This window comes from Armigeres subalbatus, chromosome 1, assembly GCF_024139115.2.
Source record: "Armigeres subalbatus isolate Guangzhou_Male chromosome 1, GZ_Asu_2, whole genome shotgun sequence".
Lineage (NCBI taxonomy): Eukaryota > Metazoa > Arthropoda > Insecta > Diptera > Culicidae > Armigeres > Armigeres subalbatus.
In genome coordinates this window covers 222,792,177-222,806,298 of record NC_085139.1, presented here as the reverse complement: position 1 = coordinate 222,806,298, position 14,122 = coordinate 222,792,177, and the positions used below count along the sequence as shown (strand labels likewise).

Genomic DNA, 14,122 nt, shown 5'->3' with positions numbered 1-14,122 from the left:
GTGTATGAAGCGATTAAGGTCAAGATCCACCTTGTTGGACGCTTCACTTGATTTTTTTATAGAGAAAATACTTCATAGCGATTGGTCCACCAGCTGTCGTCGAATCCTGCTGAAGTAGTCGCCTTTTAATCCCACGGTTATCTATGCTTGCTGTGGTAACTAGCTTGCGTGTTCAGAGCTAGATCAGCGCCAGTCAGGAATTATCATCTGAGCCTACTCCTACCCAGATGGCAAAACGGAGTGGCAGGATTGGACGGCCTGCCAAGGCGTGTTGCGGTTCCATGGGAAAGAAGACAGCCTAACCATAAGCCCACTCGCCGTTTCAGCCCTCGCATTCAAAATATGATCAAAGCTTAGTCCATTGCGGCGCGGCCAGGACCATAATTGAGACATAACTGGCATCAGTCCTTATGAGCTTTTCAGCGCTCCCGGTGTGGGACGTCTTATTTTCAGCTTCAGTATTAAACCGAGCCTGATGATATGACCAGATTTACACCGTTACACACTACCACAGAGTATCTATAGATATATATCCCAACGAAACGGGCAAATAGCTCAGTGTCCTAAAAACTTTAAAAACCCTCACCTTGGTGTGCCGACGGTGGCGGCCTTCTTTGGAGTCGTATGCAATAGCTTGTTCGGTGTCCGGGGTGCCGGAGTAGGAGGAGTGGTCGCCTGCTGATGACCACCAATCATTGCTACCGTTCCCAGCGAGCCGGCATTGTACCGCTTGGGTGGCACAATCCGGCTCGGTGACCTCAACGTTTTGCTCACCATTGGATCCGAGTTTGCCCTGTCAAAAATAATAAAATTAATTTATATTCGCTGGTCTTCTTGTTAGCAATGAACAAAGAAAAACTCACCGTGTGGTCGGGTAACTGACAGGTCGTGGAATGCGGGACTTCATCGTGGCCCCGGTTGGAGTGTTGCCACCGCTACGCGGTTGCTGCAGTTCTTGCTTCAACTGTTGGCCTTCCTTGCTCAGCAGTTCCCATTGGATCTGCAGTCGCTTGAAGCGGTTCGATTGAATCTTATCCTGCTTCTCGCGTTCGGTACTGGATGGCGACTGCACCGCCGAGGGAGTAGGCTTTTGCGGTGGTTTTTGAGCCATCGTGACGGACATGTTTGGCGAGTTTGGAGGAGTTGAAAACTTGATCTCTGTTGGTCGCAATAGCTGAGCTTGCTGCCGTACCGGAGTGGTGTTGATAGGGCCTGCCTGGGGTTGATTGAAGGAAACGTTTTTGCGTTGAGCTAAGGCACGACTTACTTCGTGCCTCAGTCGTTGACGATCGTACACCTCTTCGTTCTGGCCAATGACGATTCCTTCTGTAGTAGTTGCTTCCAGGAAATGAGCAAACTCTGCATAGTGCTTCAGTTCTGACTTCGGGACATTGGAAAGGAAGTGTTCGGCACGCATGCGAGCTTCCAGATCATCTTCCATGCTCTGCTGGTGTTGAGCACGGTTCAGTTTGCTGCTAACAGCTTTGTTCAGTTCGAGATCATTCATTTCGTTCAACTTATTTAACCGATGGTAATCGTCGGCCGAGGGTAGTTTTGGTGTGTTGGGAAGACGAGCTTGGTGCTGGGACATGTTTGGGGAGTTGTTCACCTTACGGAGGCCACTGTCTGCGAGTTCGTTGATCGAATCCTCTATGATAAGGTTCTCCTCGGAGAAATTGTAGCACGGCTCCTGAAGGGACCGACGCTTTTCGAGGTTCTGGCCAGCTTTATGGTTCTCCTCAAACATGCTATTTCTTTTACCTTTGGCTGGTGCCCTTTGGACTGTAGTTCTCCTGAGGATTCCTTTCGGCGCAACCCGTCCCGAAGGAGGCCTTTCCGCGGATGTCACTTCCGCTGGGCTGTCGTACTGATAAACGTACAAATTATTACTAAGGTTGCCGCTTCCGCTCGGTCCCAACAGATCCATTTCGGAATCCGTCAAAATCGTGGAGGAACCACGGTAACCCGAGCTAGGCGGCTGACTAGAACTTCCTCCGGAACTGGAGCTATTATAGGTCTGTGTGTTGAGGATGTTTATGCAATCGCAGGTAACTCCCCGACCTCGCCTCAAGGGCGGTGTCATACAAAACAGCGGCTTCTGCGGTGCGTTGTCCTCCGCCGCGCTGCAAGCATTTGCCTCCGGAACATTTCGCAGCAACTTTCGGTACTCCTGCGGTAGCAGCGTGATCAACGACTTCCAGTCCAGCACGTGTTTGTACTCCTTGGCTTTAATATTCTCGATGTCGTTCATCGAAACGGGTCGCGTTTTGCGCAGGTGTGTCCGCTGGGCAAAGTTCTCCTTGAACGAGAGCGGCGAGATGACCACATCGTTCTGCGACTTTAGGAAGCCCAGGTCCGGCAAAACGTAGTTGGGATATACGACAAAGACCGGAGCCTTCTGTTTGTCGCCGAGTTTGTTAAGCCGCTCGAGGAACGATGGTGGAACCACACGAACCTGAAACAGAACGTTGAAAATTTCGATTATGGTAATATTGATTGGAAAAATTTCCACCAGAACTCACCTTCTCCTTGGTTCCGATGAACGACGTCTGCATCGATTTGGTGATCATCTCGATCGGCACCTTCCGTTTGGCGCCATTGTTGTTACCGCCGCTGTCATTGTTGCCATTGTTGTTGAAGATTTGCGTCAGATTCTCCGACGTACGACTAGCATCCGAGTTGGTGTCCTTAAAGCTATTGTTATTGTTATTATTATTGTTAATACTGTTGCTGCTCGGATTGCTTCCGCTGCTTGCGTTACTCGCTCCGCCGTTGCTATTATTGTTCATCAGATTATACACCACTGGATTCACGGCCGGTAGGTTCTTGTTGGCGATGTTCAGATTGTACGCCTTGTAATTCCGCTTGTGTACCGGGGAGTTAAAATCATTCAGCCTCGTCCGTTCCAGTCTCTCGTCTCCGTTGGTGGCAGCGGACGGCGCTGTCCCATCATCATTGTTGTTGTTGTTATTGATTTGTGCATCCAGACTATCAAACTGAAACTCCTCTTCGTCGTGCCTTCCCAGGTTCGAACATTTGCCCGAATCGTTCATGCTTTTCTTCCGACAACGATCTTTGGAGCTGGCCACGACCAAATTGGTGTTGCTGTTGTTATTGTTTTCGCCACCGGAAGCACTATTGGTGGAATCGCTGGGCCAACATCCGGACGAAACATCCATACAGGTGTCCGTCGAACTGCTCTTTTGTTTGATGAATAGCTTCACCAGATTGAACGACGGTTGATGCTGGTTTTGATCGTCATTGTTGCTGTAGGAATCACAAAATTGATTATATTGATGCTAAAATGTGTTACTTCCATGCAGAAGCTACTTACTCCAAATTGGAATCCTTCAGCGGAACCGAATTGTCACTACCGGAGTCCGTCGGCACCGGATACATTGGTAGTAGTGTTCGCATCTGTTTTCCAAACGACTCGCCGGAAGTTGCAGCGGAGTTGGCCGCTTGCGATACATTCAACTGATGCCTGTGGTGCTGCTGCTGCTCCTGTTGTTGATCGCTTACTTCGGCAACGTGATCCACCTCATCTGCATGGTCAACCATATCCGCTTCATCACTCTTCAAATCCGGCATACTCAGGCTCTTCCGCACGAAGCAGGTCGGTGCATGCCGCGAAATATGATTGATCAGCGGATTTGTCGCCACAATTGGAAGTCTGAAATAGTTTGAGCTATATCTTTACAAACCCTTAGAATAAGATATTCCATCATTCACAACAAACCTTTGAGCCGGTCCATTTTTCCTGAGCTTACTCCAAGTCGTATAACCCACTTCTGAAACGGACATAGCCGTTTCCTGGGACTTTCTTCTGATAATGTGGTCCAAGTTGTTCATCACATTGAAATGTTTATATTTGGCATAATTTTCTGGGCCATCTGCAATTAAAACGATTTTCAATAATAATTCAATAAATGATATTTTAACAACTTTTAAACAAACCATAGAAACTTTCATCCGAATACAGCGCGCTCTGCTCGAACGCGATGGTATAGTTATTCTTATTCGCCTGGCACGTCAGTATAATATCATCCTCATCCGGATACCCATCCATATCCAACGAATCGACACTGATGTGCGATTCCTTCACCGGCGAAAACAGCAGCTTCGATTTGCAGATCGAGTTCTCCAAATCGGCCACCGTTGTCATTCCGCCTACCGTGCCCCCTCCGATTCCCGTTGCATCGGCCCACGTGTCCAGGATCAGATCGCCCCGGTTGTTGTTCCGATTGCGTCGCAGTTCGGCACTTTCACTGCACAGTGTCGGTAGCGTCGTGAGCAGCGAATGGATGTCCTCGGTGCGGAAGTTCTCCATATCCACCTCGGCCAGATTGGCGTCGATGTTCTTGGCCAGATCCTCGTAGTAGGACAACTCTCCGATGCCGTTGTACGAGGCCGACAGAGCCGACAGGATGCTCTGGTGTGTGATGCCATCGCGGTAGCTTCTGGAAATCGATAAGGGAAACAGTTTTTATTATTCAAGAAAGGATGCCCAACAGCAATCGAATCAGCTGCTGAAATAGGATGATTCCTAATATCGCGCAAAAAAGGTTCTAATTTTTCTCATTGAAATTAATGACTTAAATTAATAAATGAATTAAATTAATAGATAAGCTGACTGCCTAATAAAATTAAACATCCCTTGTTAAAATGGATACATATGCAGATAATGGCATCAAACGCCCGTCAATACCCATTCTTCAGTTGGATTGCTATGTCCTCTTATTTTGTCCATAAAATTGTGGCTTAGATAATGCTTTTTGAATATTAGTTCATACTATGTAGGGGCAGTAGAGGCAATATGAGCCACCCTCAATTTGAGCTTATTGACAATTTTTATCATCTCAATGTTGTATGATCTTTAAGAGAATGCTCCACATAAGCCTCAACGTGGAAACCGCATTAAAATTCAATTCAAACATGGAAATACACTTAAAATGTACTGTGTGTAAATACCTGCACAGAGCAACATATTAGGTACTAATATGCGAACAAGTTCAAATTTCAGTTGCCGAATACAAGAACATTATCATCTATGTTAGATTCATTACGGATAAATTACAATATCGTATCACTGCGATCGGAACAGACAAAATGACCATAGACCAATTGTAATGTGTCTGCGCAAACGGTGAAGAGTGGCAAATCGGTTCGGTCCGCTGTTGCGCGGCTTATTAATCTCATTTTGTATGGAATACACTAAACTGTTGTAGGAATATCATATTCATCCACATTACGACACTTTTGTCTCCCAAAAGAACGTTTTGGATGGGTGGCCCATACTGCCCCAAATGGTGGCCCATATTGCCCCGTATAGTAGGGAACACACATTAAAAACAACACATTTTCAAAAGTGCATTCCAACAATTTCTTAACGCATTTTTCATCATTTCATCATTCATCGACGTAATATGAAAAGTAAGACTCCCTAGTATAAGTTAACTACATTTGAGTGACGATTTTTTGACCTTTTCAGCGCTTTTCGGAACGATTTCGTTAGGTGGCCTATATTGCCCCGATCACCCATAAACATAATTTATATTTCATTGCATAGTTTTTGTGCTACCAAATTGATTCTGGGAAGATAATTTTAATTTAGTTATGATTGCGTGATATATGAGTATTGTAATATTCGTTTCACATTCTTTCATACACTAAAAAAAACCAGATTATTCCACCTAGCGGCGATGGCGCCTTTCTCGCGCAAAAAGGTAATAAATCAAGACAAAATTTTCAAAACGACGAATCTGTAGCTCCTCCACGCAAAACAACACCATCAACAGGTAGCGGAAACCTTCATCTACCTAATGGTGGTGTTGGTTTGCGTGGGAGAGCTATCAGATTCGTCAAATCGTCGTTTGAATCTTTGTTTACAAAAGCAGATAAGTCGTTTTGAAAATTTTGTCTTGAAATGTAGCCTTTACGCTTACACCTCGATGATGTACAAGAAAGGCAAAACAGTTACACCGTCTAATGTTATGATAGAAAATTTACACTAGTAGACGACAGATGGCGCTGCCAAAAGTTTCTCGAATTTCCTATGTTCGAATTTAGACTTTCGGACAATTTCACTATGAAACTGAACGAAGAGCATAGTTACGCCTAAATGCATGCAACACGAGCATCTTTATAGTACGATGAAACTCTTAATGGGAAGCCACGGATAAACACATTATTGTTCTATGTGACTATGTCTCATCACTATTTTAATATTATCTATTTTTTGCAATTTGCAATTATTATGAAATTCAATAGTGATCAACAGCGTTTTAGTCTCTGTTGGATGCAACTTGTTGCAAGAAAATCAGTTAAGAGTTTCTATGTGAAAATTTGGCAAATGTTTTTATGGCATTTGTGCACACACACACACACACACACACACACACACACACACACACACGCACACACGGACAGACAGACATTTGTTCAGCTCATCGAGCTGAGTCGAATGGTATATAACACTATGGGTCTCCGGGACTTCTATCAAAAGTTCGATTTTGGAGTGAAATGATAGCCTTTCGGTACAACTTAGTTGTACGAGAAAGGCAAAACATAAGTGCACCACTGTATTATCAATCTCAGTGACTGAGATTTGTAGGATATTGATACCATTGTCTCACTTCCTAGCCATTCAGTTCACTCGCTGGTGCGTGAATGTGACGGCCCTATATAAATGCATGGGTGAAAGCTATCACTTGAAAGAAAAAGACAGGAAATTTGTGCCGAATGATCGCTTCAGCCCGCTGTTGGCTAACAGAGTTGGCTAAGCTATTTCTGCTTGCTTTGTCTTTCTGACTGAAAGGCATCATCATAGGCAAAGAGCAGCAGAGAAAAATACAAAACAAAAGAATCACACTCAGCAGGCATTGTTGATAAATTGCACCACTGATCATAAGAATCTCATTATAAATTTCACCACGAAAAAATGTATTGATTTTCATACGATTCTCTAATGGAATACATTTCATACGACAATCTTTTGAAATATTTTCAGTTTGTTCAAAAAAGTTGGAACCAGGATTCGAACTATGGACGTCGTGATTAGGAGGCTGGTTTTTACACCACACGCCCACCGGTGCTTCAAGAATCTGATGAAAATATTAGGCCCGGTAGCGATAAACTTTAGCAGTTAGTGGAAAAGAAGAATGCTGCAACACCGCACGAGGGCGAACGAGGCACGATATAGGGTAAGACGGTATAATGCGCCCCACCTGGCCAAAACGCCCCCCTTTGATTTCTAGAAAACTATAACTAGCTAAGGGTCAAAATCAGTTGGTACCTATAAGGACTGTTCATTAAAGTAAGTGGACACCTTTTTATGAATGGTTTAAGGTTAGAACTTAAAGAAAAATTGGTAATTTTCGCTCTGTGTGTAAAGAAATTGCTTACTTTTGCAGCACACCTGAACAATTTAGAAAAACCTTAAAAATTCCGAACGATAGGTCGGATCAGTTTATCAACTCGCAGATTAATTCTGCCAAATTGGTACAGTGCATTTTGATGGACGACGAGATATACGTCAAATTGGACACCAGTACACTTCCAGGGCCACATTTTTTCAACGCTGAACAGAGGACAGATGTGCCTGATGACGTATGATATATCCGAACCGGAAAAAATTAGGAAAATGTTTTGGTATGGCAAGCAATTTGCTAATGTGACTCCGTATTTCACAGACAACGGTGAAAATTGAAGAAAATAATGTATCAAAAAACGACTTCTAACCATCTACCGAAAGCATACGGATCCTCTATTGTTTTGGCCGGATCTGGCATCGGCTCACTACGTTTCTGCTACGTTGGAGATGCTGAAGAAGGAAAAAGTCGATCTTGTCGAAAAATGCCTGAATCCACCAATCTGCCCTGAACTGCGTCCTATCGAAAAATACAGGGCAATAATTACGCGGCATCTTAAGGTAGATGGGAGAGAAGCAAGCTCTGTTGACTGCTTCAAGAAAATTTGGTCTGCCGCACAATGAAAAGTTACGGAAGAAGTTGTGCAGAATCTAATGGGAGCTGTCAAGAGAAAAGTCCGAGCATTCTTTAGAAAAGAGAAGTAAATATTCAAAATCATGTGAATTCGTTCATATGCTTGTTGATTGTCATTTATATAAAGCAACCTTATGAATTTGTTCCAAAATAAACATGTTCCTTTGAAAAACCGGTGTCCACTTTCTTTAATGAACAGTCCTTAAGTATTTGTAAAATCATCATACTATGTGAATGAGGAAGTATTTTTGTATTACATAATGAAAATATTTGAAAAAAAAAGTTACAGTTTTGATGTAACGTTTAATGTTTGTTTGCTCAACATTCTGGAGCGACGCTAGCATACTGTCCGCAAAACTTGCACTGGAACACTCAGTTGGGCAACAAAATAACTTTTCTCAGTGGTTAATATGATATAAAATTGCTTCCATCTTAAAAAATGTAACGTTTTTCAAAAATATGTTTTACTGGTCAAAACGCCCCAGTGTAGGCAGGACAATATGCCCTTACCAACTGGACACAAGCGCGGCGAGCTTGCAGCAGTTGCTTCCCAATTATATATGAAAACTATTGAAAAGTAATTCAATCCTGCTTAAATGGACTTATGTTGGTTTTCCAATGTCAAGCACATAAGGAGTTGTAACCTTTTTATTATGGGATTGATAAAATAATAATGAAGGGCTATGAAACGTCTTTGGTTAAGGTGGGGCGTATTGCCCAGGCACTTTTTGAAATCCGTTTTTTCACGACTTTTCAAAAAAGCTTTATTACGTGTTATCTGTAATATTTTTATGTGACTACTCACGGGCAATGCATTTGCGACTTCCTGGACTACCAAATAACACAAAGTTTGCATAAATTGCGTTGAAAAGTAAAAATTTATCAAGAAGTTGCCTTAGGGGGGGCATATTATACCGTCTTACCCTAAACGGGCGCGGAACAGACAAAACTCTATTTTCCGGAGGAAAAAGCACCGGCAGGAAGATCAAGATCGTGAAGAGACGGAGCAACTGTACCGCACTAATAACACACGAAAGTTCTATGAGAAGTTGAACTGTTCACGTAAGAGCCACGTGCCACAGCCTGATAGGTGTAAGGACATAAACGGGAACCTTCTTACAAACGAGCGTGAGGTGATCCAAAGGTGGCGGCAGCACTACGAAGAGCACCTGAATGGCGATAGGGCAGACAACATTGGCGGTATGGTAATGAACCAAGGAGCACGCTCGCAGGACATGCAACTTCCGACTCCGAATCTCCAAGAAATCCAGGAGGAGATCGGCCGGCTGAAAAACAACAAAGCCCCTGGAGTTGACCAACTACCAGGAGAGCTGTTTAAACACGGTGATGAGGCACTGGCTAGAGCGCTGCACTGGGTGATTACCAAGGTTTGAGAGGATGAGGTTCTGCCGCAGGAGTGGATGGAAGGTGTCGTGGTTCCATCTACAAAAAGGGCGATAAGCTGGATTGTAGCAACTACCGCGCAATCACATTGCTTAACGCCGCCTACAAGGTACTCTCCCAAATTTTATGCCGTCGACTAACACCAATTGCAAGAGAGTTCGTGGGGCAGTACCAGGCGGAATTTATGGATGAACGCTCTACCACAGATCAGGTGTTTGCCGTACGTCAGGCATTGCAGAAATGCCGCGAATACAACGTGTCCACTAGGGTGGCTCAAATTAATATGGGAAAAACTTTGTTCAATATTTTTGATGGGCCGCCCTCTTATTCGGTTCTATTTGATGCCCTGATGCTCTGGACAAAATTTCAGCCAAATCGGTCAACGTTTGGGTGGTGCTAAACTCGTTGGAAGTTTATATGCAAAAATGTATGCAGAAACATCCAAAAACAGTGAATTGCAGTTGGACGGCACAACTTACGATGAAGAACTTTGATACTCATTCAGATCTTGAAGAATTTAATACAGATTGTTATGCAGAAAACCGCGAGAAGATTAGAGTTTGCCCGGCTAAGTTATTCGCATTTCTCTGAAGTGGGGTTTGAGCAAATTTCGTTTCTTTTACCTTTGAAAAGAAATAAATTCACCCCTACAACACTCCAGTAAAATGCTAATATCTTTGCCTAATAAACTCTAATCTTCTCGCGGTTTTCAGCATAACATTCTGTATTCAATTCTACAAAAACTGAATGAGTATCATGACTCTTGATCGTAAATTGTGCCGTCCAACTGCAAATCACTGTTTTTGAATGTTTCTGCATACATTTGTCCATATAAATTTTCAACGAGTTTAGCACCGCCCAAACGTTGACCGATTTGGCTGAAATTTTGTCCAGAGCATCAGGGTATCAAGTAGAACCGAATAAGAGGGCGGCCCATTGAACATTTGGAAAAAGTGTTTTTTGAGCCACCCTAGTGTCCACACATCATCTATTCATCGACTTCAAAGCCGCATATGATACAATCGATCGAGACCAGCTATGTCAGCTAATGCACGAAAACGGATTTCCGGATAAACTGATACGGTTGATCAAGGCGACGATGGATCGGGTGATGTGCGTAATTCGAGTTTCAGGGGCATTCTCGAGTCCCTTCGAAACGCGCAGAGAGTTACGGCAAGGTGATGGTCTTCGTGTCTGCTATTCAACATCGCTTTGGAGGGAGTAATACGAAGGGCAGGGATTGAAACGAGTGGTACGATTTTCACGAAGTCCGTCCAGTTATTTGGTTTCGCCGACGACATTGATATCAAGGCACGTAACTTTGAGAGGATGGAGGAAGCCTACATCAGACTGAAAAGCGAAGCTAAACGGATTGGACTAGTCATCAACACGTCGAAGACGAAGTCTTCTTCTTCTTCTTCTTCTTATTGGCATTACATCCCCACACTGGGACAGAGCCGCCTCGCAGCTTAGTGTTCATTAAGCACTTCCACAGTTATTAACTGCGAGGTTTCTAAAGCCATTTAGTTACCATTTTTGCATTCGTATATCATGAGGCTAATACGATGATACTTTTATGCCCAGGGAAGTCGAGACAATTTCCAATCCGAAAATTGCCTAGACCGGCACCGGGAATCGAACCCAGCAACCCTCAGCATGGTCTTGCTTTGTAGCCGCGCATCTTACCGCACGGCTAAGGAGGGCCCCGAAGACGAAGTACATGATAGGAAAAGGCTCAAGATAGGGCAATGTAAGCCACCCAACACGAGTTTCTATCGATGGTGACAAAATCAAGGTGGGTGAAGAATTCGTCTACTTAGGCTCACTGATAACCGCCGATAACGATACCAGCAAAGAAATTCGGAGCTGAATAGTGGCTGGAAATCGTACGTACTTTGGACTCCGCAAGACGCTCCGATCGAATAGAGTTCGCCGCCGTACCAAACTGACTATCTACAAAACGCTTATTAGACCGGTAGTTATCTACGGACACTAGACCTGGACGATGCTCGTGGAGGACCAACGCGCACTGGGAGTTTTCGAAAGGATAGTGCTGCATACCATCTAGGGTGGGGTACAGATGGCGAACGGTACGTGGAGAAGGCGAATGAACCACGAGTTGCATCAGCTGTTGGGAGAACCATCCATCGTTCACACCGCGAAAATCGGACGACTGCGGTGGGCCGGGCACGTAGCCAGAATGTCGGACAGTAATCCGGTGAAAATAATTCTCGACAACGATCCGACGGGAACAAGAAGGCGAGGTGCACAGCGGGCAAGGTGGATCGATCAGGTGGAGGACGATTTGCGGACCCTCCGCAGACTGCGTGGTTGGCGAAGTGCAGCCATGGACCGAGCTGAATGGAGAAGACTTTTATGTATTACACAGGCCACTCCGGCCTTAGTCTGCTAATAAATAATAAAAATCGAAAGTCAATCGGAAATTTCTTTAAGAATTCTTTTGCAAAAGGATAACAGGGATAACTACGGAAATTGTTTAAGGAATACCTGCGGAAGTTTCTTTAGTCCTTCCGATGTTTCTTTGGGAATGCCTTTGAAAATTTCTTCAGTAGTTTTTTCGGGAATTGGTTTAGGAATTTCTTGGGAATATATTTTAGGAATTCTGCTAGTACTGTCTCAAGAAATCCTTTCGGAAACTCTAGGAAGAAATTCTTGGAAATTTTCCTCACGAATCCAGGATTTTTTTTTTCGAAAATTCTTACAGTAATTCCTTTGGTCATTCCTCCAAATTTGTTATAGCAACTCTTCTAGGAATTCCTTTAGAGCTTCGGAGATTCAGTTTTTTCCTTTCATTTCCTTTGAGCTTTTTTTCTGGAATCTCTTAGAAAATCCTTCAGAAATTCTTTTAGGAATCCTTCGGAAATTTTATTTGGAGATTCTTTTGGGAATTCTTTCGAGAATCCTTTTGAATTTCCGTTAGAAACTTCTACGAAAACTCCTTTAGAATTTTCGGAATAATTCCTGCAGGAATTTTGAAAGGAATATTACATTGTTCTACTAAAGGAATTTCTGGAGAAATTCATAAAGACCTTTCGGGAGGTTCTACGGAAGAATCCCTGGAGGAATATTCACATGAACTACTGGGTGAATTTTATGAGTTATTTCTGGAGGAGTTCCCGAAAGAATTTCTGAAGGATTTTCCGAATAAATCTTGGTAGAAATTTTTGCAGGAGTTTCCAAATGTATTTCAGGAAGTATTCTTGGATGAATTTACGAAGAACAACCTGAATAGTGATATGGAAATGCTAATATCATTTTCCAAACATGTACGTCTAATGTTCGTGATAGAATTAGAGGCGAAAGTATAGAATTGATAGTTCCGTTAGGATCTGGGACGGGACAAGCAAAGACGCTGCTTCTTTTTCCTTGTTTTGACACTTGTTCTTCTTTTAATCACAGTTGATCAACGGTTCTCAACTGTTTCCTTGACTGTTTCACCTAAGCCCCGAGTGGACTCTTCTGAGCACAATAAAATTGTTTGCAATTTGCGGATTTGTAAACTTGTTTTCGTAATGATTTCTATATCGGGAATAAAACACATATTCATAATTGCTCAATATTGAGCTGTCCGGCTATTTTAGAATACTTTTCAAAGTGAAAAAGTACTCGTAAAACAAAATCACACGAAATACACGAAAAAGGTGCTGGTTGCACCTGACAGTTCGTGACAGCGATTGCCTGGAAGCAGATGAAGTTACATTTTTTCCTCTTTGCAAGTCCCGTCCCAGGTTAGGATACGGCAGGCATGAATAATGTATGAATGTATGTATGATATTCTTCCCTCCCCCTTCATACGGGAATTTGGCAGAAGGAAGGTCGTGCAATATGTGCCATCACAAATATTGCCCTCCGCTCGCTTTCAAATCGACTTCTATGAAAACATTCTTCATGCTTGCCGTATCCTAACAGAACTATCAATTCTATACTTTCGCCTCTAATTTTATCATGAACATGTACGTCTAAGTTTGGAAGATGATATTAGCATTTCCATATCATTGTAAATCGTTTAACTTCACGTAGAAGTAATACGTAAATATACGAAGTAATACGTAGAAGTAATTCACGTAGAAGTAAATCATTAATTAGTAACCTGAATAGATTTTCAAAAATACTTTTTAAAGAAATTTCTGAAGGAATTTGCTAAAGAACTATTAAAGGAATCCACGAAAGAATTTCCAATGGAATTTTCAAACAAATACCAACTATAATTTTTATATAAACTTCTAGATTTCTACAGGAATTCAATTGGAAATTACTTTCGAAACTTTCGCAAGAATTCCGTCAGGGACTTCTGAAGGAATTTCTCGGAAATTCTAGCGAAAATGCGGACAGTAGTAAAACAAAATCCTGTTTTGAATCTGGAATTAAGAATTCATGCCAAAAATATAAATTCAAAAATAGCAGTCGATCCATCATCATACTTCTTCGGATATTCTCAAGAATTTCATAGGAAATCACTTCAGGAGTTGCTTCGGAAATTTCTCCAGGTGATATTTCATGAACTTATTAGTTCGTTCGGAATATAATCCAGTTATTTTAAAAAGGAATTAATTCAATTAGTCATCCAGAAGATCCTTCGTGCATACCTTCAAAAAATCCTTCAAGAATTCCATTGTAAATTTCTCTCAGTAATCCCTCGGAAATTCCTCCAGTGATTCATTACTAAATTCCTCATGAAATTTCTTCAAAAATCC

At 42.7% G+C, this 14,122-nt stretch overlaps 1 protein-coding gene across 7 annotated transcripts in view; it reads right to left on the bottom strand.

Annotated features, from left to right (window-relative positions):
* The window catches only part of LOC134205817 (uncharacterized), a 167,462-nt gene that overhangs the window by 7,448 nt on the left and 145,892 nt on the right, over nucleotides 1–14,122 (bottom strand). For all 7 annotated transcript variants that reach the window (XM_062681423.1, XM_062681424.1, XM_062681425.1 and 4 more), the window contains 6 exons: nucleotides 3,958–4,460; nucleotides 3,740–3,893; nucleotides 3,335–3,673; nucleotides 2,523–3,267; nucleotides 864–2,455; nucleotides 587–793 (listed from right to left, as the gene is read on the bottom strand). In XM_062681423.1, the coding sequence (XP_062537407.1) occupies nucleotides 587–793; nucleotides 864–2,455; nucleotides 2,523–3,267; nucleotides 3,335–3,673; nucleotides 3,740–3,893; nucleotides 3,958–4,460 (3,540 nt within the window). The remainder of the gene's footprint in view (nucleotides 1–586; nucleotides 794–863; nucleotides 2,456–2,522; nucleotides 3,268–3,334; nucleotides 3,674–3,739; nucleotides 3,894–3,957; nucleotides 4,461–14,122) is intronic.